Here is a 27,855-nt window from a genome sequence, read left to right as displayed (position 1 = left end):
CTTTTGCCTTCCATGTTTGGAATGTGAACTTGTCTCGTGGAAACCAGCTGCCTTGTAAGACATCAGACACAGATTCCCAGGAAGGGAGAGGCCTGGTGTTATTCATGTAGAATCTTTCCATCCAGCCAGGCTCCCAGCCACTGACTGGGAGTCATTCTCGGGCCCTATCCCAAGTCCTTAACTATGGGTGGTGAGCCAATAAAGTAGCTCTTGTTTAAAATGTATCACCCAGGGCTGCATGACTTCCCAACAGTGGGTGACTGACACGGAGTGACAGGGACCTGTTTCAGACCTGTGAGTCAGGACAGGATCTGGGTCGAGGATATGACCTGGTGATCTGCATCTTCACAAACTCCCTGGGTCTGAGAACTGAGACTCCAGTGACTTTGGCCACAGCTGAGGCATATGGCAGAGTCTGGGATACAGTGACCTGACTTGCAGCAGCCCATCAGGGAGATTGGGCGGCTTTAGAACAACAGCCTCAGAAAGAACAAGGCTTAGGAGATCTCTGTGTCTGGAGGGCGCAGGATGGGACAGAATGAGGAGAAATTAAACAGAGCCAGAAATATTGGAACCTGATCTGATCTTCGAGAACATTCTGAAAACTAGGAATCCAAGGCCCAAGGAGGGCACATGGTCTACTTTGCTTATCTATTGATGTAATAAACACTGTGACCAAAACAGCTTAGGGAGGAAAGGGCTCTGTTCATCTTAAAACTCTCAGGTCACAATGCATCACTGAGGGAAGTCAGGGCAGGAACCTGGAGGCAGGAACTGAAGCAGAAGCCACAGAAGGACATTGCTTATTGACTTGCTCTCCCTGGATTTCTCAGCCAGCCAGCTTTCTTTCTTTCTTTCTTTCTTTCTTTCTTTCTTTCTTTCTTTCTTTCTTTCTTTCTTTCTTCCTTCCTTCCTTTCTTTCTTTCGATTTATTTATTTATTATATGTAAGTACAGTGTCTTCAGACACACCAGAAGAAGGCATCAGATCCCATTACAGATGGTGGTGAGCCGCCATGTGGTTGCTGGGACTTGAACTCAGAACCTCTGGAAGAGCAGTCTCTTAACCACTGAGCCATCTCTCCAGCCCTCAGCCAGCTCTCTCATACAGCCCAGCTCCACCTGCTTAGGGATGGCACAGCTCACGGTGCACTGAGCCCTCCTACCTCAACTAGCAATAAAGAACAGCCACAGACCAACGTAAGGACCACAACTCCTCGGTGGAGTTTCCCTCTTCCTGGGTATATGGAGTTGACAACTAAAGCTGACAGTGACAGCAAGGGACTTGCCCAAAGTCACACGATTTGGGAGTGGCTGCAGTAAGACTGGAGTGAGGTCTCCTGACACATTCTTTGGGATTTTTTTGTGGACTGAGGAAACACAATGCTTTCCTAAATGCTTGTAAATATTTGTCGGCAAGGTACCTATGTGAGCATTCTGATCATTACTGTCTCATGCAAGGTATGCCTACCCATAGCATACAAAGTAAGGGAAGGCCAGGAGTCTTACTGTGGTGGAAGAAGACTTTTGGGGAAGGATGGATGTTGGGAATGGGGGACAAGCGTGCTGAGGCACAGAGCAGGAACCAGGTCAGTGGATCGGCAGGCTAGTTACTGTGCAGCAGTCAAAGTCCTGCTGAGGAGAAGCTGGGATTCGTACATGTCTCCCTGGAGAACATTGGCCAAGGTGGGAGGACCTGGACCTGGACCAGTGAGAATAACACGCAGGGCCAAGACGGTGGCCAGCACTGGGAACAGAACCTCCTGGGCATGGTATCAGGAGGCTTCTCCCTGCCTCTGTCTCCCTTTAAAGCTCAGCCCCCTTTATCCTGGGAGGAGGACTCCAGATATGACCCATTCGGGGTGGTTTTCAGTGTCTCACTCTCTGAAGAACTGCTGGTCATGGAGCAAACTATTGAACTGGCCCCAGCTGCTCTCCGCTCAAGACTGCACTGGAGAGAGGGACTTTTTGTCTCTAGCAGGAAATGTCAGACTGGGCAGCAGTAAAAAAACTCCCCCTTTGGCAAAAATAATCGAAGATGATAAATTTATTTCCTTAGCAAATAGCTCTCCCCCCCCCCCACCCTCTCCCTGTCTTTCTCTCTCTGCTGGCCCCTGTGTGTCACGGCACACTTGTGGAGGTCAGATGGCAGCCTTGGCTGGCAGTCTTCATTCACCTTGTTTGTTGCAGGGAGAGTGTCTTGCTCTCTGTGGTACCAGGCTAGCTGGCCTGACAGCTCTCAGGAATTCTTCTGTCTCTATCAGGATTACAGAGGTATGTTGTGTCCCGGGTGGTGGGCGCTGTGGTTCTGAACTCAGGCCTTCAAGCTTCCGTAGCAAGCACTGTACCCACTAGGCCATCTCTCAGGCCTCCTTAATCACTCTTTGGAGTTCACTAATTACCGACGGTCTTGAATAAGTGTCTCAGCTTCTCTAAGCATCAGCTTCCCCATGCATTCCAATGAAATTCATGGCATGTATTACTTATTCTGTGGATTTATAAAGATTGATTAGCATGAACAGCAGAGCTGCTGCAGTGCCAGGCAGCGGTAATTGTACAATAAATATCTGTTTCTTCTATTATGTGTAGGACCGGGACAGTATGTGTGTGTGTGTGTGTGTGTGTGTGTGTGTGTGTGTATGCATGTTTATGTGCATTTAGATGTGGGAGTGGGCATATGTACACATGCACATGAGGGTGTACGTGTAGGTGTGTGTGCACGCATGTGAGGAGAAGACAGTCTTAAATGTCATTCCTTAGGCACTGGATGAGATTTTCTTTTTTAGACAGAGTCTCTCACTGGCTTGGAGGCCATCAAGTAAGCTTCTGGTTGGCCAGAAAGGACCGGGGACCTGCCTGTCTCTACCTCTTCGACACTGGGATTATCAGCACACATCACTATGCTTGGATTTTTTTTATGGGGGTTCTGGGAATTAAACTCATGATCGCGCACTTTCAAGGCAAACCTTTTACTGACTGAGCAACCGAACTAAGCGCCAATAATTGTTCTTGGCTTTTGTATACTAACGAAGGGAGAGCCAAGACAGAACTTCATGTAATATATACCCACTATGTACCAGGTACCTCCTGAGTAGGTTTCTCGCACACCTTACCACACATAACAACGTAGCAGCGAGGTTTCCTTCCTGTGACGCCATCTATGGTGCATCTGTGTAAACATCATGGTGGGTGCATGCTGCAGGACTGGCTCTATATGGTCAGAGGAACACATGTCCTTCTTCAGACCATGGCAGAATGCCTGGAAACAGTGTTCCAAGCAGAGGGAAGAAATGGCCATTGATCTCAGCCCTGAATCCGGGGAGTCCTGGGGAACCCCATTTAATTCTGAAAAGGCTCAGATGGTGGATTCAGAAAAATGGATGCCATTCTCTGGGCAGGAGAGGCATCAAGGGAAGAGCACAGATACTGCAGGCAGCTGCACTGGGTCTTCACACTGTGACTCCAGTTTCTGTTTCTCGTCTTATTTAATCTGCACGGCAGGCCTGTTACGCGGATCCCATTGCCGTCATTGCACCAGAGACAGGGAGACAAGTGTGGAAGAGATAAAGCAATGTGAACAGAGTCATCTAGCTGGCAAGTATTAGGACAAGAACCAATGTCTGGGTGCAAAGAGATACTTGCTTGGGGTCTTCTTTGGGAAGGTGTTATGCCTGTGAAGAGAGCCTGCTTCTCAAGCGTCTCACTGTACACATCCCCACATCCACCAGCCATTCCAAATCCAGCCTGTGGAGCACTGAGATATGGCACTCACTCCCAGACTCTCTTCTCCACCTCCATTCCAAGCTATTTATCGAGGATGGGTAAAAACTATATATTTTGTCCCAGGAAAACTTAAGGGAAAAACAAGCAAGTGGTTTTTTCCCCCCTTTGTTTCTTGGTTTTTTGTTGTCTTTTGTTTGTTTTTTATTTTTATTTTTTTGTTTTTTCCTCCTGTGACTAGGCCATTTCTCTTGCCTCTGCTTTTCTGCACAGTTAGATTAGATTTCTGTCTGAGGTAAAAGGAGGAGCCTTGTGACTGCTCTGCCTCAGGACTAGCACAGAAGATGGACTAGGCCGGCTGGAGTTACATCTGGCTACCATTGCTAGCATCACCTTCAAATATTTGCAAAGTGACCCAGAAGGGGTGCCCTAGACTAGGAGAGCTCCGGATAAGGTCAAGTGAGATGGATCTGGTTTCCAGTCACAAGGATGCACACATGCAAATCTCCACCTGCAAGGCAAAGTAGCCTTGCCCACATGGGTATGTTCAGAAAAACTGAGCCTCCAAGCCAGGGTCCTTACAGTCGAAGGTGTATCACCATCATGAACTGGCTTGGTGAGACACGGATTGTTACATCTACCCCCCAAAAGAGGCTGATGCTTGGCCAAGAGAGCTCAGTTTGAGAGCCAGTGTATTCATGCACCTCCCAACAGCACTTAGATATTCGACACATGACTCATGTGTACATCCAGATGTGCCCAATCAGATGTCAGACTCTCTGCTTGCCTCTTCTGTCTGGATCCTCTAGCTGCTCTAGTGTACCCTGGGACCCTTGGAACGCCAGCCCCTCCCTCCCAACATTCTTTACTCTTTTCAATCTGTGACCTCCTGCCTCTGGAGGAGGAAGATAGAACCAGAACTGAGGCTAAAAGCAGGAAGCCCTCTGTGTGGACAGGGCTCCAGGCAACGTGATCGCTTGGTTGCAGCCAGGAGACAAATGGAGTCCCAGTGAATGTGGGCCAAGAGATTTTGCCTGTCTGCCCTGAGCACAGCTCCTGCTCTCTGTTCACGACTGTCTCCTCAGCTCCTGCTCTTAGCTCTTCTCTGCCTTTCCAGTGAAGTCTTCTCTGCTCTCTCTCACTGCCCCAGACTCCATCACCAGACAAATGAGAACCTTGCCAGAGATGATCAGATCGTTGCATAATTTTTCTCCATATATTTTAAATTTTTCTATTTAAAGTTTTTTCCCCACACAATATATTTTGACCATGTTTTATCCCTTCCCCAGCTCCTCCCTGATCCTCTCTAATCTCCTATGTCTCCGTGTATTGATAGCAGAGCCCAGTCTAGTTTACTTGTGTTCCTAAATGTGCGTCTGCTCGACTCTGCGAGAGCTGAGATCGTGTAGGGTTTCGCACAGTTACAAACCCACCTTGTCAAAACTCGCTCAAAGTCGGGAGCTTTTCTGAGCATCACTTGAACTTTTGTTCACAGTGACACACCTAAGTTCCCAGAACTTAAGTTTCCTTCCACATTAGCACAGGAGCCTCAAAGTCAGTGACACGCTACCTTCAACAAGGCCACACCTACTCCAACAAGGCCACAGCCACTCCAACAAGGCCACACCTACTCCAACAAGGCCACACCTACTCCAACAAGGCCACAGCCACTCCAACAAGGCCACACCTACTCCAACAAGGCCACACCTACTCCAACAAGGCCACATCTACTCCAACAAGGCCACACCTACTCCAACAAGGCCACACCTCTTCAGGAGCTCTTAAGCGGGGCATTTCACATTTAAGAGATCCTACTGACTACCCTAACAGCACTTCAACACCAACTCACTGGTACATTAAGTAAACTGATACAGTCTTGCACCGGGATGCACTGAAACAATTAGAAATCACACACACACACACACACACACACACACACACACACACACACACACACACGCAAGCAGGGGCAGTGAGGTGACACTGTGATAAATATCCAGACGTATGTGTCCTCTACCCAGCTCCCAGCATCTCCTACAGTCTCTGTACTATTTAGTGACTGTGACTCAGTCACTCAGTATTACATGACGTGAACCATCAGTTACTCCAACTAGAAGCTATACTAGCTTCTTTTGTTCCTGCTATGACAAAAGCAGCTTAAGGAAGGAAGGGTTTGTTTAGGCTCATAGTGACAGTATATAGGTCGTGGTGATGGTGAAGGTATGATGGAAGAACAAGAGGCAGCTGATCACTTTGTGCCTAAGGTAGGAATCGGAGAGAGATGACAGCCCAGCTCTCTTTATTTTATTCTGTACAGGACCCCAGTTAATGGGATGACACCACTCACATTCAGGAAGGCTCGTCTTACCGTAGTTCTCTCTGGAAACATTCTTACAGAAGCCCACCTAGGCTTTTCATTGTTGGCTGATTGGTTGGCTGGTTGGTTTTTTTCTCTATGTAGCCTTGGCTGTCCTGGAACTCAGTCTGTATACCTGGTTGACTTTGAACTCAGAGATCTGCCTTCTCTTGCTTTCTGTTTGCTGGGGTTAAAGGCATGCACCATAATTGCCTGACAAGTCTAGGTGGTTTTAAATCCCAACATATAAACATTAACTATTAACTATCAATGAGGGACTGTCATAATTTTGTGTTGCTTTAATAAAAATAAAATTCTTTGAGAAAAGCAACTTAAAGGCTTATTGTGGTGGTTTGACTATGTTTGGAGAATGGAGTGGCAGTATTAGGAAGTGTGGCCTTGTTGGAGTAGGTGTGGCCTTGTTGAAGGAAGTGTGTCACTGGCTTTGAGGCTCCAGTGCTCAGGCTCTACCCAGTGTGGAAGGAGAGTTTCCTCCAAGCGGCCTTTGAATGAGAGTCTCCTGGTTGTGTTCAGATGAATATGTAGAACACTCAGCTCCGTCCCCAGCAACATGTCTGCCTGAATGCTCTCGTGCTTTCCACCATGAAGATAATGGACTGAAACTCTAAAACTGTAAGCCAGCCCCTATTAAATGTTTTACTTGTCAAGAGTTGCCTTGGTCATGGTGTCTCTTCACAGCAACAACACCCTAACTAAGCTAACCATCGTTCAAGTCATGACCCACCATTGCAAGGAAGTCACAACAGCATGAGCTAGAAGCAGTTGGGCACAGTGCATCCACCAGCAGGAAACAGAGGAGGCTGAATGGAAGTTGCTGCTGCTTGGCTCCCCTCTCCCATTCATGTAGTCTAGGATACTAGCCAAGGGAATGTTGCTGCCCTCAGTGGTAGGGTTTTTGTTTTGTTTTGCTTTTATTTGGATTTGTTTTGCCTCAATTAACATAATCAAGTTAATCCCTGCCACTAGAACTTCATAGGGTCTATCCCTCAGGTTATTTTAGATCCTGTCAAGATAATAATTAACACTAACCATTACAGAGACAAGTATTTTTTCTCATCTCTTGTTCCAACCACTAAGATATTACCCAACCCTCCCACTGGTTTTGAGAACATCACTCCTATTTTCTCCAAGCTAGGGGAAATGGTTCAAGTGTTTCTTACTAGTATTAGCACACTCTCCAGGGATGCATTGAGACCAGAAAGTTTGGAACTCTCAAATTTCTAGTCATTCTTCTTTCTCCCACCTACTGTCCTCTCTGTTAAGCACAATTACATCAATATTCCTGCTCTTTCACAAGTCCCAACCTCACAGCACAAAGCCTTAGACTCTAAGATTATCCACTTCCCTACAATGCTGGGAAGTGAGGGAAAGAAGAGGCCAGGAAGTATCTAAAATCATTCACAGTGGGGTTCACTCTCTGTGGAGAGTGTGCCCAAAGAAGCAAGTCCTCAAATTAAAACCTGAGGACTGCCGGGGTACCAAAAATATTTTTTCAGGAACCAAAACTATTTTTCTAATCATACAATGATGTCATTTGACCTCTTTACTGGGTCAACAGTTTCACTAATGGCACAAAATTGATGACCAATAAAACTCCTAGCTCCTTCCCATAAATCTAGGCAGAGGCAGCAAACCGGACCTATAATTATCGTGTCTTTTGCATCCGCGAGCTTGTCAGTGTTGCTGAAGAACCTCCTCAGGAAGCAATGAACTTATTACTATCATTAAGTCTCAACCCCGAGCAAAGAGCTTTTCAATATTTGCTCTGACAGGAGAAAGGGTCTGCACAAAGCATTCCTGCAGCATGCCCAAGTATCATGTTTATCTTAAGGAAAAGCGTTTTGTTTTTTGAGCCGTATGCTGAACTAGCCACTTTTCTCATAAAATATTATTTTCCCTTGAATGAAAATTGACAGAGAAACTGTGACTATTTAGACCTGATAGCTGGGAATCATTTTCCCAGAAATGAATAAATTAGGACTGTCATTGCAAGGAAATAAACTGATAATATTTACTGCTAACCAGAGACAGTTTTTCCGGTGAAAATTAGAATTCTTGAGAAGAGCCTGTCTCTTTCACCATCAGCTTGACAGTTTGCTAATCTCTAAAGGTTCTTTTCAGATGTTAATGCATGTAATTTTGATATTGCATAAGATAGATCAACACTAGGAGACATTCAGAATTCAGATAACTGATAGTTTCCTCATGGACATTCAAACAATGCTACGATACAAAATTAGGCATGGGTGGAACCCAGTCAGAACTCAAAATAAAGCAAGAGACTTCAAAAATGATTTAGAAAAGGGTCTACGGTATGGTTTCAAATGCTATATTGCAAAATTTGAGTGTAGTGGTGTCTTAGTTGGTGTTTCTATTGCTGTGAAGCGATACCGCGACCACCACAATTCTCATAAAGGAAAACATTTCATTGGGACTGGCTCACAGTTTCAGAGGTTCAATTCATTATCATCATGGCAGGAAGCATAGCAATGTGCAGGCAGGCATGGTGCTAGAGAGGTACCTCAGAGACTCCTACATCTGGATCCTCAGGCAGCAGGAAGTGAGAGTGAGCCACTGGGCCTGGCTTGAGTTTCTGAAACCTCTGGAGCTAGCCCCCAGTGACACACTTCCTCCAGCAAGGCCACGCCCGCTCCAACAAGGTCATGTCTACTAACAGTTCCATTCCTTATGAACATACGGGGGCCATTTTCATCCAAACTACCACAAGTAGCAAATGAAAATACCCACATTTATCCGAAAAGGCTTTCAAATACCCTTCTACTATGCAATTCTTTATGAAGTTGAATTTTCATGTGTTTTAACCAAATAATATACCACAACATATTGAATACAGAAGCAAGTGTTATTTTATTTAGGGATATACAGGGTTGAAGAGGTGGATCAGCAGCCAAGAGCACTTGCAATACTTCCAAAGGACCCTAGCAGCCATAGAGGGTGGCTCATAGCCACCTGCAAATCCAGCTCCACTGGACCCCATGCCTTCTTCCAGCCTCTACAGTCACCTGCACATATGGCATTCACTCACAAACACACAGAGACATATATCGATAACAATAATAGCAATATATTAGACATGCATAATATATATTAGAGAACAGTTCAGTAGTTCTTTTTTAAAAATAATTATTTTGCTAAATTTTTTTTTAACACATGGATTCTTAGCTGTGAATCTAACCAACTCTACGGTGGATTTGCATACCAAAAACTACAGAATCCGTAATCATACTTTGAAAGAAATAAAAAAAGATCTAAATGTGGCAGCATACTATATTCATTGATAACAAAATTCAATTACCAGTGACAGATTCATTCCTTCCAAAGTGACGCATAGATTTGACACAGTCTTAACCAAAATTCCAGCAGGATTCTTCATAAATACAAAGGAGTTGATTCTAAAAGCAATATTGTTAATGTAAAGAAACAAAGTAGGTCAAACAGTTGTTTACAGTAATATGAACATGGAGGATTCACTTCACCCAGGTTTAAATCATACAATAATTAAATGGGTGGCATTGATTAAAGGACAGGCGTGTAGGACCCAGGTGGCAGAGCTCAGTGATGGAGCTCTTCCCTTGAGGAAGTGAGTCTTAACTACCGGGAGACACCCCACCCCCACGTGAGACACAAGAACAGAGTTCAGTGCAAATGCAAGAAAAATGTTCATTTTTTTCTGGCCACGTTGGGTTCAACCTTCAATCAGCCCCTCATGGCGAGTGACTGGAAGGCGACCTCGAATGGCTATAACAAGCTGTTTTTACACATTTTAGGGGTACAGGTTACATCAGCAAGGTTACAGTTTAAACTTATTTTCTAAGCATATTGACCTTTGAATCTATTGGCTAGCAAGCATCTGGCATGCATTCGAACTCTATCTGGGACCAGAGGGTCAGGAGACTGACAGTCAGTACATTCTGCAGTTTTTCAAGAATGTCCCTATTCCTCCCAAGAACTGTGGGTGGAGAATGGAACTTGTCCTATCCTTGACCTGAGGCGGGAAGCTGGTACTTGGCTGAATCTTGACCTGAGGTGGTGGGTGTAAAACTGGCCAAAGCCCCCAGTGTCCTTCACATGAACCCTATAACCTACCTACTTTCTAACAGGCCAATCCTCTTAATAGCTCTTACACTTCAGTAAGATCCAGGGTCCTGCATTATATCATTCCCAGCACTGAAGAAAAAATAAATAATAATAATAATCAGATCAATGGGACAGAATATAAAGCTAGATATACATGAACACTAATACACTCTATTGCTGAAGTACAGTAATGCACTTGCTGAAAAACAAAGACAATTGGATGAGAAACTTTAGACTTTTCAGCACAGAATGCTGGGACCTCTGGACATCCTTTTGCAACCAAGCAAAACCAAACCTTAATCTACATTGGTATGAACGTGAATCGCTATCCTGATTATAAGACATAAAACATTAAAAATGTTAAAACATCAAACGGCATCCTCGTGAGCTTGGATTTGACAGTTTGGGCTGCGAAGAAAAAGTTAATGAATTGATGTTAAAACGTTGGAATAATTTGTTCTATTAAGGATACAGCTGAGAGACCCCGGCAAGTCACAGAGAAAGCGTTTGCAAAGCACATTTCCAACAAAGACTCTAACTCGTGTATATATATGCAGAACTGTGAAAAACTTGCATTAGCTACTTTTCTAATTGCTGTGTCAAAACACCAGACAAAAGTAATAATTTAAGGGGAAAAAATGTCTACCTTGGCTCACAGTGGCTGCGGTGCGAGGCAGCTGGCTGCGTGTCTGAGAAAGCGGAGAGCTGACATACAGCTTGCTTTCTCCAGCCACATTCAGGGTGGGAGGATCTTCCACCCTCACTCACACACCTGAGGAGTTGCCATGGTGATTCTAAATCCGGTTAAGTAAACAAGGAAGACTTGCCATCACACAACTCAACAAGACACAACCAAAGAAATGGTTAAAAAATATATATTTAAGCAGTACCTGACCAAAGAAGATCTACAGACGGCAAACAGACACACAAAAAGATCATCAGTATCAAAAGTCTTTAGGAAAAGACAAATCAAAATGGCAGAGATGTCATTAGATATCGGTTATACGCCTTATAAAATACTGACTATACCGAGTGCTGGAGAGAATATGAAATATGGAACAGACACTCTGGAAACAGGACGTTTCTCTGTTAAATGCACAGTTGCAAGTGACCAAGAAGGGCTGGAGAGATGGGAGAGCAATTAAAAGCGCATTCTGTTCTTGCCAAGGACAGAAGTTTGGTTCTTAGCATCGGACCCACAGTCCCCTTAGCTCTGGCTCCAGGGGTTTCAACACTCTCTTCTGGACTCTTCTGACACATGTGCTCATATGCACACTCGTGCACACTCAGACACAAACCCATATATATATAAAATATATGTATATATGTATATATATATGTATATATATAATATATATATACCAAAGCCAAGATGATTCAAGAAGAATCCCACTTGTAGTCCTTTGTTTCAGAGAAATGAAAACTTATGTTCATGTAAAGACCTGCGCATAATTATTGTTACCTGTGCCCATCTTGGTTTTTTTTTTAAATTTTATATTTAATGTATGAGTGCTCTGCTGCACTGCACAAACATGCATAAATAAAAGCCAAGATGAGGGCTGGTGAGATGGCTCAGTGGTTAAGAGCACTGGCTGCTCTTCCATAGGTCATGAGTTCAATTCCCAGCATATCTGTATATATATCTGTAGGATGTCATACAGGTGAGGGTGGGTACAGGATAGAACGAGGCCTGCCATTGGACGAGAAGGAAGAATGCGCGGGAGAAAAAGTTTAAGGGAAGAAGAAGAGACTGGAACGGAGAGACTGGAGGAGACAGCGGAAGCCACGGAGAGAACATGGAAGCTAACGTTAAGATTCCACGCTGTAAGGGCTGGGGATTTAGCTCAGTGGTAGAGCGCTTACCTAGGAAGCGCAAGGCCCTGGGTTCGGTCCCCAGCTCCGAAAAAAAAAAAAGATTCCACGCTGTGCCTTTACGGGTTGTTTTGAATGTTCTTACAGGATGGATGTGTACAGGGCTTTGTATGTCTAGGTGGAAAGTTATACCTTATCAACCGGATCAGAGGTTATCGTGTGATGTGTCCTTTCTTGTGGCGATTTGAGTTGGGAGACTGTGTGGCGCAGAGACACTGGGCCGACATGGAGTTGGGATGTGTGCTTCTGGTAAGATATCTAGCAGATATCTTGAGGGGCACTACAGTGCGAGACCTAGAGGGGTAAAAGACAGCCCGTTTTTTATAATTTTACAACAACATATATCTGCCTGCCTGAAAAGGACATCAGATCCTGTTACAGATGGTTGTGAGCCATCATGTGGGTGCTGGGAATTGAACTCATGACCTATGGAAGAGCAGCCAGTGCTCTTAACCACTGAGCCATCTCTCTAGCCCTCATCTTGGTTTTATTTATGCATGTTTGTGCAAAGCTCTTAAGAGAAGCAAGCTGTACCTGCTGGGGAAGTGGCTTTGGGGTTAGACAGAGGAGAGCTACCTGAGTCTGAATTTCTGAGACTGTGGGAGGTTTTCTCCACTTGTGCATTCTTCCGGGTGGTGCCCATGCCGACACCCAGCCTGGCAATCAGTCTGCCCTGTGCTCCCTGAGGGAAGAACAGGAAAAGAGAAATTGTTCAGCCATTGCTGCAGCAGCTCAGTCAGATTAATCTGATTTAAGAAGAGATGTGACTTTCCTTGCATCTCAGTGATATGAAGCAAATCCTTGCCAGCTCTGTAGAAGTTCTTTAGAAACCCAGGAAGAGAATGAATGGACCAGCGAGCACAGAGCATTACTACAGCTCACTGCTGTGCTTTCCTATGGAATGATCCTTACAGGTTCATATGCTTCAACATTTGGTTCCAAAATGCTCGCAGGTAGCAATGGTATTTTGGGGGCGGGGGGATATCTTAGTTAGGGTTTCACTGCTGTGAACGGACACCATGACCAAGGCAACTCTTATAAGGACAACATTTAGTTGGGGCTGGCTTGCAGGTTCAGAGGTTCAGTCTATTATCAAGGCAGGAAGCATGGCAGTGTCCAGGCAGGCGTGGTGCAAGAGGAGTTGAGAGTTCTACATCTTCATTTGAAGGCTGCTAGCAGAAGATGGACTTCTAGGCAGCTAGGATGAGGGTCTTTCTCTTTCTCTTTTTTTCTTTTTCTTTTTTTTTTTCGGAGCAGGGGACCGAACCCAGGGCCTTGTGTTTGCTAGGCAAGCGCTCTACCACTGAGCTAAATCCCCAACCCCTAGGATGAGGGTCTTAAAGCCCATTCCCATAGCGACACACCTACTCCAACAGGGTCACATTTTCTTTTTTTTTTTTTTTTTTTTTTTTTGGTTCTTTTTTTTCGGAGCTGGGGACCGAACCCAGGGCCTTGCGCTTCCTAGGCAAGCGCTCTACCACTGAGCTAAATCCCCAACCCCAGGGTCACATTTTCTAATAGTGCCACTCCCTGGCCCAAACATATACAAACCATGACAGGAGATTTGGGGTAAAATAATGGAACTTTTAGGAAGTTGTGATTTGAATAAGAATGACACCCATAATTCATATATGTGAATGCCAAGAGACTGGCACCATTTGAAAGGATTAGAAGGTGTGGCCTTGTTGGTGGAAGTGTGTCATAGAGGTGTGGGCTTCGAGGTTTCGAAACCAGAGTCAGTCTCAGTGGCTTCCTCTTCCTGTTGCCTGTGGATCCGGAAGTAGAACTCTTATCTACTTCTCCAGCACTGTGTCTGCTTGTGTGCTGCCAGGCTCCCTGCCATGATGATAATAATCTAAACCTCTGAAACTGTGAGCCAATCGAATGCTTTCTATTGTAAGAGTCGATGTGGTCACAGGAAGAATAATGAGAGCGATGGAAGTGGAGCCTTGCTGGAGGAAATGGATCTGATGTGGATGTTGCCAGAGACAGGGGCAGAGGAGTGGATAAGACAGGTTTCTAACAGAAACATGCTTCTGGTCTAGTAACAAGCCACTCTGCAACCCTGGTCCACTATGCCTTCCCTACCAGGAGGGACTGAAACTCCCTAAAACCATGAGCCAAAATAGACTCTTCCTCTCCATGCTGCACCTGTGGGGGATTTTTGCCACCATGAGAAAAGATGTAACCAGCACAATTATGTATCAGCAACACCATCACGGAATCTATGGACCACCACAAAAAGTCAGCCAGAAGCCCCGAGGAGAAAGGGAAAGAGTTGGTGACATGGAAGTTGGTGATTTTGTCAAGGAGGGAGTGCTCTACCGTGAAGAACCACGGAGACTTCAGTGAGCTGAGAACTTACAAATGACCACTAGATGTAACAACATGGGCATTCAGAGGTAATAGTATCCATTCCTGAGAGATCAGCCCACTGCTTAGAAGCTAGGAGAACGCTCATACAGAGAAATGGTAAATTTACTAGCGCTTCAAGATTTGCTCACATGACGTCTCTTCTTTATTTCCTGAGGGTACACAGTGACAAAGGAACTAGACAGTTTCTTTGTGTCACTTGCTTGAGAGATACACACACTTTGTATATGAGGAAACAGAGGGATTGGCTTGCCCAGGATCACATAGTTAAGTGAGTGGCAGAGCTGGAATTTGCATCTCCAGGTACTCTGGGTCCGACCTCTATAACAACAGCGTAATTAGGAAAGCACAGGTGTGGCTGCCGCTTGGCGACTCTGGGTTGAGGAGGGAAGGCATCCTGTGAGGTCTACCTTCCATCTCCTATTTGGAGGTGCTGAGCTGGTGAGGGTCAAAGATCAGGCCAGGCCTTCATCTTTCTGGGAGGCCTATTTTTAACAAAGCTTTGTTTCTGGGTGGTCCAGGAATGATCGTCTTGTGCATGGCCCTCCCTGTTTTCTGGGCAGATGTGCTGCAAGACCAGGATGTTGTTTACTTCCTGGACTGAGCCACAGCTTTTCCAGATGACAGGAGGTGAGGACCAGTGCAGAGGAAGAAGAGAATGAATGGTATGTGCCTTTTAGAGCCATTGACCCAGATAGAGGAGACAAAGGGGTGTACTGAATGACAGGGCTTTCTGGAACCATCCAGAAAGGCCGAGGCCTCTTCTGACTCCTGATGCCCTTCTCCAAGGTTCTGGAAATTGCCAAGTCTAAGCTTTTGGTTATATCTAAGGGTTGTGCCCAGCTGTCCCTGGGGCATTGTTCCACTCCTCCTATTCAGAAAAGATACGCAGAGCCAGACCCTACTGAGGTCTTAGATTGGAGGGGCTTCGCCTGGGTTTGGGAATAAGCAGGGTACAAAGTGTAGGGGGGAAGCTCCAATATCCACAGAATCAAAGTGCAGCTCTGCCCCTGAGAGCCTGTGGTTTGGGAGGTGCACCTCCCTGTTTCCTTGTTTACAAAGTTGGGATAGCTCCCACGTGCTTTGTGGGATTACAGGTTTGCTGGAGTAATGGATGTCAGGTGCCCTGCGCAGCATCTGACACAGGCAGATACTGAATTGTCGTCCCAGGCCTCCTCATTGTCATTGCCCGGAGCATTCCGCGAGCATCTCCTCCTGCTCTCCCAACTGCATCAGAACAAAGAAGAGCAATTATGGGAAACAACGGCCCTGGGAAGCTAATCAAACCCCAGAGGCGACCAGATCCTCAACCAAGCTGTAAGTGGCTCCAATACCGAGTTCGCCAGCCATGTTCCCAGCAGTTCCTGGGACTTTCATTTGCATCCTAGAGAAACTCACTCCACAGATAACGGAGATGCCAGCCAAGCCAATGGGGCTGATGGCTATCTGGAGATGTTAGGGATCTGGGAACCTGGGACAGTATTCCTGTATTTGACACCTTGCCACCACTGCACAACTCCCTGGGGATTCTGGGCTAGTTTGGGAAGTTCCACCCCTCTTTTATGTGAAATTTTTTTAGCCTTTATAGGTGTCCTGGAATAAAGAAACATATTTTCCGTTTTCATTGTAGAGCTTGATGTTTTTTCCTATATGATTTCCACGCCTTTCCCTATTTGCCTATGAGCTTACCCTGCAAAGAGTTGGTTATGTGTGCAGAAAGATGTACGGGCCAACATCTGGTTACTCTGCCCCAGTTTTGGGTTCAGGAGTAATAGTGAGCTTCTTCAAGTGGACAGAGATACTTGGCTGTCCTCCAAAATGAGCATGTACTGTCTTCTGGGGCATCAGCCATAGGCTGTAATTACTGGCCCCACAGCCTCTCAGTGACACTGGGACATGCTTAACGCGTATCACCTCTGAGCCAGGCATTTAAGAAATGGGTGTGTCTTCTACGTGGTTTCCTTTGGACCAAAAGCAGACAATACGGCCATGACAGTCCCACAGTGGATAGACACGGGACCTGGAAAAGCCCACATGGGAGAAAGCTTACAGTTGACGGAGCACCCCAGGGGACTGTTAATGGATGAGAACCACACTCTGATTGAATTAAACTGTGGACATGATACGCAGGATTGGAGCCATGTTACTGTGCCAAGGAATCCAGCAGCCACAGCCCCCACCATCCTTATGCCTTCTTGCGCAGACGAAGCAAGAAAAGAGTCAGAGAAAGGATCACCTGGGCACCAATGAGAGCTACAAACGAAATAGATGTATCATAGACCAGGCACATGCAGATCTGGAAAATGCTGGCTGTGGCGACAGGCACGCACATGTGTGGTACATGTGTGGTAGTAATGCTCGAAAGCCATTAGTGGAGTCATAACTGTTACAGTTAGTATAGCAAATGCTTAAAAATGGAGAGAGCAGCTGGACAGTGGTGGCGAACACCTTTAATCCCAACAGAGACAGATGGATCACTGAGTTCAAGGCCAGCCTGGTCTACTGAGCTAGTTCTAGGACAGTCAGGGCTACAAGGAGAAAGCCTGTCTTGAAAGACGAACAAACAAACTTTGTTTAACAACAGCAAAAGTTAGGGAGCAGCGTGGAGGGGTAGATCTTGCAGAAGAGGTCAAAGGCTACTGATTCAGCCCTCTTGTGAAGAAGTCGGTAATCACTGGGTCTTATAAGCACCCTTCTTGCTGAGATAACAAAGGCAGAGGGAGAGGACGGGGAAAAGACTGCTTCTGGAGTGCCCGCCCCATGCCACATCTACTTTAGGAATGTTCACCTCTTTAAAGCTCAGCTCAAACCTCTTCTCCCCGGCCAAGCCTTTCCTGACCTCTGTGGATGAGGCCAGTGGCTCATATGTCCATGTTCCAAGCATGGTATCCATACTACCTTCCGTCACACAGAGTAGAGGGTGCCGTGCTGCTTGTGGATCACCCAGACTTAGCATGAGTACCTGATATCACTAAGCTCTGGTTTCACTGGGATCTGGGAACCTGGGAAATCATTGGAGAAGGAATCAATTAGGAGATGTGTGAATGGGTGAGCAGAATCCAAAGATGAGAAGGTCAACAAGAAGCATGCCTGAGATGTCTGGGCGCTGGGGCCGAGTGCAGGCCATCTTGATATTTTTCTACCCATGTCATCAAGGAAGCATTCAACAACTTCTTTGTGCCACACACTTTTATTATGGAAGCTCATTGCTGGGATCTTCTGCAGACGTGGATGCTGCCTGCCTCCTTCCCAGCCTTGAAGAGATTCCCTAGTGTTCCAGCCCTGTCTGATGCTGCCCAATCACTCCAGCTACCTCCAGATGTCCTGAGCTGTCCTGAACTGGTCTGATCTCCTTGAACTTGCCTCTGAGACTCAGTATCACAAGAGGTCAGGTAGGCCCACCGGAAGGTTGAAGAGAGTGGAGCTGAGGAACAGCAGGTGACCAAGAGAAAAGGCCCAGGGAAGACCAGGAGCATGGTCAACTTAGGCTGCCCAGAAGGACTGTTTAGAGGTTCTGAGGACAGTTCTTGCTTTCTCTTTATGGCCTTTTGAGTCAGTACAAGGCTGAACGATGAAGGATGACAGAAGCAAACTTCACAGTCAGCCCTTGGGTGTAATGGACGCTGTCTGTGTAGATTTCCTCAGAGGTGGAGGCGAACCAGGGCAGTGCACACATCTTCTGACTGGCTAGAGTCCTTGGAGGCCAGATCAGTATGCACTGGATTTATTGATCAACCCAATCCAATCGAGGGTTTTCTTCCCTGAGTATTTCAAAGGTCCCTAGTCTCTACACCGACTTGGAGATGTCTGTCCTGAGGACTTCATCAGGGCACTTCTCCTGATTTCCTAAACCAGTAATCTATCACAGGATGCTACAGCGGTACATCTCCCACAGGTCCCCTGGAGTTCATGAGGTGATTCATGCAAAAACTCCCAAGGTCCCTAGGAATTTTGGAGACTCTTTAAAGTTACATCTATTTCTATATTTTAAATATAAAAATAAAATCCACCCCAACAGCTTGCGACCAAACATACACAAGCCTGAATCACAGTCATCACCCAGAGATGGACAGCTACAGCAGAGCCCAGCTCTGGAATCCATGGCAGCTACAAGGGACTGAGAGACCGGATGCTTGCAGCACAGATGGGAATGGCTTTCCACAGGGGACAGATGGTCCAGGCACTGAAAAGACAGCCTCTGACAAAACTTTATGCTACCCCAGCACAGCAATGGTGTCACTGACTGCTGAGGGTCTGACCAAACCAAGCTGGTCTTCAAGTTGGAGTCAGAAGAGCGACAACTGCTGCTGTCATGTTCCAAGCCCTTCCTGGGCTCATTTTTGGCTCCACCTCCACTTATGGACTCTTAGGGACACACCTGGTGCCCAAACTCTTAACTCCAGATTTCCAGCCTGGGATTCTGAGAAGAGTTTTCCTGTTTTCTGAAGAACTTGTAAAAATAGTAAGACACACACACACACACACACACACACACACACACACACACACACACACAACCACTTAGACACTATCACAGAGACAGTAAGCAGCAGAGGTGGAATGAACAAAGAGGCCTGGTGGTCACTGGTCCAGGTGTTGCAAATGGCCAATCCCTTTGGCCAGGATCTTCATAGCAGTCACCAATGTGAGGAGGGCATGGCTAAGATTTCCGGAAACGTACCTCACTCTGAGGAAGAGACCAAGAAACAGGGGAAGCATGAAACACAGCATCTCGAGGACTAGAGAGCCTAGGGCCTACCATTCAGTCCAGCCCAATGCTAGTTAGCACATTCATTGACGAAGAGGAAGTGTACCCTGAGGCTTAAGGCAGTGTGTGTGTGTGTGTGTGTGTGTGTGTGTGTGTGTGTGTGTGTGTGTGTGTGTGTGTGTGGTGGTGTGTCTGATGCGGGTTTCCCTCCGAGTCCTTTATCATCTTGCCCACAGAGAGAGGGAGGGTTGACCATAGCCCTGGGCCTTACAGTTACAGACAGGAGAATGATAAGGAAGCAGGGTTGGGCTGAACTGAGGGGCAACTTCATGCCATGGAAGGTAACCTCTAGCACACTCTAGTGGCTAATTTAGATACCTTTGGGTATCACCGGGAGAGAATTATGTTGGTGTTGACCTCTTACCAAAGTTCACCCTTTCACAATGCTATGGGCTCTGTTCCAAGGGAGGAGAAGGAGGGAAAACTGACATCTTGGGCTGGTCCCATGCCTGACATCTAGTCCTGTCTTGGAATCCTCAAATGCGCATGGCTCAGATGGCCTCTGACTGAACATCCTCCGCCCTCCTCCAGGCTCCATCCCTGAGCTGAACACTCACCTCCATCTTTCTATAGATCCAGGGAAGTACTTCTGTCACTTTGGTGTACACCCCAGGCTTGTTTTTCTGGCCACAGCCTGTGCCCCAGCTGGTGACTCCTGCCAGGTACCAGCGGTTGTTCTGCTCACAGACGAGGGGTCCTCCACTGTCTCCCTGCAAGGAATAGCTAGAGGGTGTCAGTCTGGTGCAAAGGGAGGGGGTCTAAATCAGGAAAGGGTGTCTCTGAGATCCCCATATCAATCCTAGCACTCCAGCCTTCTCCCACCTCCAGGTTCATGAGACCTGAGCCTCACCCACAAGGACCTCACCTGGCAGGAGTCCCTGCCTCCTCGAAGGTCCCCCGCACACATCATCCTTGGGGTAAGGTAACTGTCATAGACCAAGTAGTCATTGCACTTCTTGAAGTCGATGAGGTTGACCTGAACCTCTCGGAGGAAGGGAGATGTCTTCTCTTCAGTGAGGAGAATGTGGGGAGAAAGGATAGGAAGCCAATGAGACTGTGAAAAGCTTCACAGCCATCAGCCACACCCTCAGGACCCAGACCCTAGCCTCTTGGGAGTAGAGGGCACCACATCCATGTCCTAAACACCTTCCATGGTAGGACATACACCCTCATACCAGACACGACTCACTGGCCATAACACAGACACTCACAACCCTCTAAGCTACCTGACTATGGTGGTTTGTGTGAATTGTCAACTTGACAGGACCGAGAGTCACCTGGGAAGGAAGCCTCAGGAAATGCCTGTGCGGGATTTTCTTGGTTAGGTAAACTGAGGTAGGAAGACCTATCCTAAATATGGGCTGTGCCGCTTCCTGGGCTATGTCCTAGACTGAACATAAAAAGGAGAGGAAGCTGGGTAGCAGTACTTCACTCTGCTCCTGACTGCCACGCCACTGCTGCTGTGACATCCAGCCATGAGGGACCATGTCCTGTGAGCTAGTAAGGCCCTCTACCTTAAGCTGGTCTGTCAGGTATTTTGTGGCAGCAATGTGCACAGCGACTAACACACAGACTTTGCACACTCATCTGCATTCCAAGCGCCATCTCCTTGTGCCATTTGTTTTCAGATCCCTAAAGATTTTAGGGTATGCCTTGATCTCCCATTTCTATGTATAGAAACATAGGACCGAAGAAACTATTTACGGGCCTCTGCTCTCTAATCGGTGAAACAGGTAAGGTCGGGAGTCTGTGTCCAGGTCAGTCAGCTTTCTACCACAGGAAGCCAAGGAATAGAGACTGCTGGAATAGGCCTGAATGTAACAACCAGGCTAGCCAGACCAGTGTCCCTCTGAGAGACACAGATGTTATCTATAGCTGAGGACATCTTGCCTCAGGACAGGTGAAAACAGTGTCCCAGCCAGGCCTCATGGTGCCGCCTGTAATCTCAGCTGCCCTGGAGGCTAAGGCAGAAGGATCAGATCAGAAGCAAGCCAAGGCTGTAAAATGAGTTTAATGTCAGTCAGGGTAACCTACCGAGACCTTGTCTCAAAATAAAATGTAAAGAAACACCTGGACATGAGCCAGAGGCTCTGAGTTGAGGACCCAGTATGTAAGAAAGTCCTTATGTAACCCACAAACATGCTCTCTCTCCCAGTCAGTCCAGGGCCCCACCGCTCCTCTTCTGATTCCGATTTAGTTTTAGAAGAGATTAAGTTTTCCAGACACTGCTTCTCAGTAGTATCCAACATAGAGAGAAGTATCGCATGCTTGCCCTCTCCCCAAACTACCCTCAGCCTATGATAAGCCTTTTCTAATAGTCTCTTTAATGATATTTATTTATTTCATTTTATGTGCATGTACTGTTTGTCTCTGTCTATGTACCCTGTGCCCTTGGAGGCCCAGAGAGGGCCTTGGTTGCTCTGGAACTGGGGTTACAGGAAGGAGTGAGCCACTATGTGGGTGCTGAGAACTAAGCCTAGGTCCTCTGGAAGAGTAGCATGGGCCCCTAAGCACTGAGCCACCTCTCCAGTTTCTCTAATAACCTCTTCATGAAATGCATGTCTCCTCTCACTGTCATGAGTAGTAAAGCCACCTAATCAGCTGTAGGGGTCCTGGCAGTCTTGCCTAGGTGTTACCATGTGGACTGTGCTGAAACGAACATAGGTGTCCATGTTCCTGTATTAACTATGAGTCTATAACCCAAACTTTCACCCAGATAAGCCTTCATGTGCGTACCCACACCTACACACACACACACCACTACACATGCACACGCAGAGAGAGAGAGAGAGAGAGAGAGAGAGAGAGAGAGAGAGAGTCTTTCATTTCTGCCTCTCACCATCTGTTTCCTTGGTTTTGCCAAAGCCAGTGATCCAACAGGTCTCATTGAGGCCGAAGGTCTGCCCATGCAAAGGGAGGCAGGCAGGGTGGATGTGAGCTGCAACAAGACATTGAGGTGTCAGAGAAGCAAGGCTGGGGTTTAGGGTAGAGGGACATGGATGGGGCAGAGCATCTATCTACATCCTTGCTCTCTCAGTGGCTCTGAATCCGCCAAAGCTTTGGAACGACTGGATATGCAAGTCAGTCATTTCATCTGAACCTTGCAGCCATCAGTGTGGATTGTCAGCACCTAGGAAGCCATTCTTCTTCCAGGGCTATTGTGTACACAGACAGACAGCTTTGGGAGGTTGTTTGAGCCAAGCTGACACCAAGTAGAAGACAGTGTCTCCATCAAGAGCAGCTCTCCTGGCTAAGACTCTTCTAGACCTTTCCCTCAAAGCATTGACAATGGAGGGTAAGTTGTTAGGGCCATATTGGATGTCACCTGATCCAGGCACGCACATATTGGATGGCCACCACTGGGGACTCTCTGTCTAAACATTCATCTGACACAGAGAAAGTAAACCCTGCAGGCAGGGAGAGTACATACCTTAAAGACTGAGACCACACACCCCAGGCTAACTAACTCTCACGTGGGCTTTATCTATCAAGTGTTTCTGTGTATCGCTTCTTAAGCTCCCCTGGCATGGGATCCCCTTAGATGCTCTCAACTCTGAGTTACAAGAGGAGAACATTCACTGGTAGAATTTTGTGGTATCCTCGGTCATTTGTCACATCCATTACGGCATTCTACACCCACTTCTCAGCCTGACCCGGACTCAGGGATCAGTGAACATTTGAGGGTGGAGGGGGCACCAAGGGGAGAGGGAAGAATTCAGGTTGTTAGTTTCAGATGTCAGCTCGCCATAACCTGGCATCTCTTGGGAAGAGAATCTCAACTGAGGAATTATCTAGATCAGGTTGACCTGTGAGCGTTGCCTGTGTGTGTGTGTGTGTGTGTGTGTGTGTGTGTGTGTGTGTGTGTGTGTGCGTGTGTGTGTGTGTGTGTGTGTGTGTGTGAGAGAGAGAGAGAGAGAGAGAGAGAGAGAGAGAGAGAGAGAGAGAGTGCATATGTGTTTACCTTGACTGCTAATTGATGGAGACAACCCAGTCCATCGTGATTGGCACCATTTCATAGGCTGGTTTAAGTTTAAGAAAATCCTGCCCTGATTTGTAAACCAAAAATCTGAGCTTATGGCCTGACCCAAACCGTAGTTCTTAGATGAAAGATTTGCTTCATGCCCCAGGACACATCCACACCAGGAGAGGAACTGAGTAACTCAGATGTTTTAACCAAGTGTTTTTAGAGTTAGTTGTACAAGGTTGAGAAGGCCTGCTCAGATTAATGGTTTGTTTGTGTGAGTTGCAGGGGAAAGGGGGGAAAAGGTTGGTTGGTCCCCCTTCCCCCATCCCCCACCACTGCTTGGCTGTAGGCTCCAAAGCTGAGCCTGGGTGTGGCCATAGAGAAGCAGTCCAAAGACACCTTTACTTCAGAGCTCTGCCCAGGGCTTTTCCTCCTCACCTGGCTCTGATGGATGACAAACATTGCTTCCTTAACGGACATGTCTGGACCAATCAGAGCTCTCCAAGGATTCTGGTAAGCCTGGTCCTCCAAAGGAGAAAAAGTGTGTGCTTCACTTTTTCTTATGGTAGACAGCCCTGGCCCTATTCTTCAGGCTCTCTTCTAAGTCTCTTTAACCTGTCCTTACAAGTCCCTTTAAAGATTTTAATCTTTAATTACACATATATTTGTGTCTGTGTATGGCTATGTACACAAGAGTACAGGTGCCTATGGGGGCCAAAAGAGATTGCCAGTTCCCATGGAGCTGGAGTGAAAGGAAGTGTGTGCTGCTGGACTTGGTGCTGGAGACTTGGGTCCTCAGATAGAGCAGCATGTGCCCTTAGCCACTGAGTCATCTGCCCAGCCCCATCAGTTCTTTCAGATGTCACCTTAGCTATCCTCTGCACTGCCCACTGGCCTACCATGTCTGACTGCCTTGTCAACGCCTTCTGATCCCCTAACATGACATCATCAGCCCCTTCTGGAGGTCTTGGTGCTCACTTCCCATTTTCTTCTACTTGGCATTGTCTGCATAATAGACGACACACAGTAAGAGGTAATCAAAAGAGCTAATGAATGAATGAGTGGATGAATGAAACCTTCTCTGACATTCAGTGTCCCCAGTGATCCGAGCACCTCTGTGATCTTTCTGTCACATAGCCTCATTTGGACCTTTTGCTCCCCCATTGGAGACTCAAACCTGTGGCCAACTCATGTTCTTCACTGCAGTGTATGCCATTAGCTTGCCCAAGGGAGAACCTTGCTTCGGAGTGAGACCTATCAAGCGTCTAGGAGTCTATCACTCAATGCCTCAGTTAACATGTCTTTCTAAAACTATACTTCTCCATACGTTAAATAGAGATCATAGGCTCTGCTCTTCTGGACCGTTTGGGCTGTTTATAATTTAGGTGTAAAATGACCCCACAAACCTTGCTGGCACCGCTTTAAGAAGTAGTGGACCCTTTAGGATGTGGTCTTCACTGGAAGAAGTAGGTTTAAGGGGGTGGACCTCGAGGTTTATTGCTCATCCCCACTTCTTCCTGATCTCATTGGATATGAGAAAGCAGCTACACACTCCTGCTGCCATGAAACTACCTGCCTTGTGCTTCACCGTGATAGGCTGTATCCCTTCAAGCTAAGAACCAAAATAAAGCCTTCTGACCTTGAATTGCTTTTATTAGGTGTTCTGTCACTACAGGGGCACTGTCTGGCAGCTCTCAAGTGCAAAGTTACTAACAAATGAGTCAATTCAATCTAGTTGTATTCATTAAGATCACTATACAAGCCCTAGCTAGCCTTGAGGCCGATTTGGAGTAGGAGATGTGTCATTTGGGGCATGTATATTCCAAATCTTGGACCTAACTTTCCCCAGTTAGTGTTTTCTTCCTCCCCTTATATATTTTCGTGTGTGTGTGTGTGTGTGTGTGTGTGTGTGTGTGTGTGTACACACATGCATATACAATCAAATAGACACTCATGTACAGACATGCACATACGGACATGTGTGAGTGCTGCCACCCATGCAAATGTATAGAGGTCAAAGATTCTTGTCAAGATATTGTGATAGTTGGTATATGCTCAGCCCAGGGAGTGGCACTATTAGAAGGTGTGTCCCTGTTGGAGTAGGGGTGGCCCTGTTCGAGTAGGTGTGTTCTGCTAGCAGCCTTCAGATGAAGATGTAGAACTCTCAGCTCCTCCTGCACCATGCCTGCCTGGACACTACCATGTTCCTGCCTTGATGATAATGGACTGAACCTCTGAACCTGTAAGCCAGCCCCAATTAAATGTTGTCCTTATAAGAGTTGCCTTGGCCACCATGTCTGTTCACAGCAGTAAAGCCCTAAGACTGAAGTCTTTCCTCAACCACCTCTATACCTTGTGTTTTAGAGGCACGGAGCTAGAAGCTTTGGTTGGCCATCAAACCCCTGGCACCCTCTCGTCTCTGCTCCCCGGTGCTGGCACTACAGACACATGCTAGCGTGCCCTGCTCTTTCCTTGGGTTCTGGGATCTGAACGCAAGTCCTCATTCTTGTTCAGCCAGCACTTTCCCCACCGAGTCATCTCCTCCAGACCCCAGTTTTTCTACCTGGAAAACAAATACATTCCACGTGATGATCTCTGAAATTCTTCAGCCTCGGCGATGATGACACCCTGGGTTCCTAGGCTGGGTAAACAGGGGCTGCTGAGTCAAGGGTGGGAAGCAGAGACACGCATTTGCTCACCTGACAGGGTCAAGGGCTTGGACAGCCTCACGAGGGCGATGTCATAGTCATCCTGTTCATCGGTGTAGTTGCCGTTGATGATGATCTGGGAGATAGAGGCAGCCTCAGGCAGCTGGTGCAAGTTGCTGGTGCCTGCGTACACCTTCCACCCCTCCAGAATCTTCTCCCGGGTCCTACAAGAGCCACAGGGTATGAGTGCCATCCAGTTCTATACCTGGCAGAACTCACTGACTATATCTGCTACCCACTGGGGGTGGGAGGCACAGCAGGAGCACCAGCCTAGAGACAGGAGGATGGATAAAATGACCTCTGGAGGAGTTTTCTATCTTATGAAGCCCAAAACCATCCCTCGATCTCCTCAAAATCATTCTGAACTGGCCTTCACCTTAGAGTGTGAAAAGCAACGGAATAAACACTTTCTGTGCGCGGAGATTCACCCCGTTATCTTATCTGTATGCCACTAAGGATGGAGACTTGGCAGTGGGACAGATGCCATCTGCCACAGAGGTTTAGACAGGACAAGATAATGCAGATGCTTTACTCAGGGAACCGGTGTCCACAAGGCCTGTGCTATGGGTCCCCAAAGGCTGCTAGGAACTCTCAGGAATCACCTGTACCACCCTCCTGCTGTCCCTGCCCCTCAGGTCTTGAGACAGCATCCCAGAGTGTCAGACTCTTCTGCTGTTCGCTCTGCAACTGCAGCTGCGGTTGTGGGAAGTGGCAATGAGCCTGGTGCTTCATTCCGTCTGCTCTCCAGGGAAAGGGTGCAAAGGCCTTGCAGCCTGCTTCCCGTTTTCACCTTTGGCTCAAGCTCAGACCAAACCCTCATTCACACTTAGTCTTTTGAGCAGTAGCTGGGTTGTCCTTCCCTGGGGAACTCAGCTTAGTTATAGACGAGAGTGTCTATAAGCCCTTCCTAGTGGCTCCAAGTCCCCAACAACATCTTATCAAGGACCCCCAAGCACTTACACAAAGAAACAGTGGGCAGCGGTGAGCACCCACTGGGCATCAATGAGCGTGCCCCCACAGATGTGGGTGGTGCCGAAGTGCAGGCTAACTTGCCAGGGCCACTTGCTCTCCGAGGTCAGAGCCCCTCCCACGATCCGCCCGGTCATAGCTCTCAGACCACAGTCTGGGGGGAAATGGAGAGGACAAAACGTGACAAATGCTTCTTTTAGAGCCTCTCGGGCTCTTCTCAAGCTCCAGGCAGGCAACTCATGGTCACTCTTTGTCCAAAGAGTCTAATGTGCCACACCTATTCCCTGTCCAAGCAGAAATAGTACAAGGTGGTCTTAGCCTTCTGGAGTTATCTAAGAGGAAGTCCAACTCCAGGCAGCTTCTGCCATGTTTCCATTCATCCGTGTGTTCTTCCACTAAATCTGGCAATCGCTAACTTCATGCTCAGTGCTTCAGCATTGATCTGGCTTGGTTATGAGGGTGAGTACCAGGCCTGTCATCAATGGAGGACTCAGAAAAGCAAAAGATGCTATCACAACCCTGAGGGTGAGTACTAGCATGGCAGGCTCTCATTTCAAAATGAAGGAGAAAAAATATATTTCCTATGATGCACAGCTGGGCTTGCATAGGGAGCAAGTCTGGAGTGAGTCAAGTCTGGGACAGGGAGGGGCAGCCTGCTGAGTGTGCTCCAATACCAGGCTTTTCCACTTGCAGAGAAAGAGAGAGCAGCACACGATCTGAGCAGTGGGCACTGAGGCCACAACAGCCACAACAGCGGGCCAGCCTGTGTCCTGTCTTCACCACCAAGAACACAGACCTTGTGGGCTCACTCACAGCTAGCGCTTAGGGGTCAACTCCAAGGTCAGATATCAGCTCCCCACCTGCCAGGGTCCTGATCTTAGGCAAGGAACAGTGACTAGTAAAGGCCATTGCCTTGCGGGGCTCTCAGAGTCAGTAAGTCCATCCCTGTCTGTACAGATGCAGACAAGGTGCCCTCCATGGACAAGCACTCAAATGGATGTTGACAG

The 27,855-nt window shown here is 47.1% G+C and overlaps 1 protein-coding gene and 1 long non-coding RNA gene across 3 annotated transcripts in view; one reads left to right on the top strand and one right to left on the bottom strand.

Moving 5' to 3' along the window:
- Positions 1-286: 286 nt before the first annotated feature.
- On the top strand, positions 287-2,967 carry LOC120094137 (uncharacterized). Its single transcript, XR_005488143.2, has 3 exons — positions 287-1,199; positions 2,190-2,273; positions 2,786-2,967. It is a non-coding gene; the product is annotated as an uncharacterized LOC120094137 (long non-coding RNA).
- Positions 2,968-17,613: 14,646 nt separating this feature from the next.
- Positions 17,614-27,855, bottom strand: part of Tmprss13 (transmembrane serine protease 13) — a 28,605-nt gene continuing 18,363 nt past the window's right edge. For both annotated transcript variants that reach the window (XM_063265112.1, NM_001127528.2), the window contains 6 exons: positions 26,840-27,002; positions 25,871-26,043; positions 22,047-22,145; positions 20,073-20,215; positions 19,765-19,917; positions 17,614-19,126 (listed from right to left, as the gene is read on the bottom strand). In XM_063265112.1, the coding sequence (XP_063121182.1) occupies positions 19,100-19,126; positions 19,765-19,917; positions 20,073-20,215; positions 22,047-22,145; positions 25,871-26,043; positions 26,840-27,002 (758 nt within the window). In that variant the 3' untranslated portion in view covers positions 17,614-19,099. The remainder of the gene's footprint in view (positions 19,127-19,764; positions 19,918-20,072; positions 20,216-22,046; positions 22,146-25,870; positions 26,044-26,839; positions 27,003-27,855) is intronic.

This window comes from Rattus norvegicus, chromosome 8, assembly GCF_036323735.1.
Source record: "Rattus norvegicus strain BN/NHsdMcwi chromosome 8, GRCr8, whole genome shotgun sequence".
NCBI lineage: Eukaryota > Metazoa > Chordata > Mammalia > Rodentia > Muridae > Rattus > Rattus norvegicus.
The sequence above is the reverse complement of the archived record's forward strand: the minus strand, read 5'-3'. Positions and strand labels throughout refer to the sequence as shown.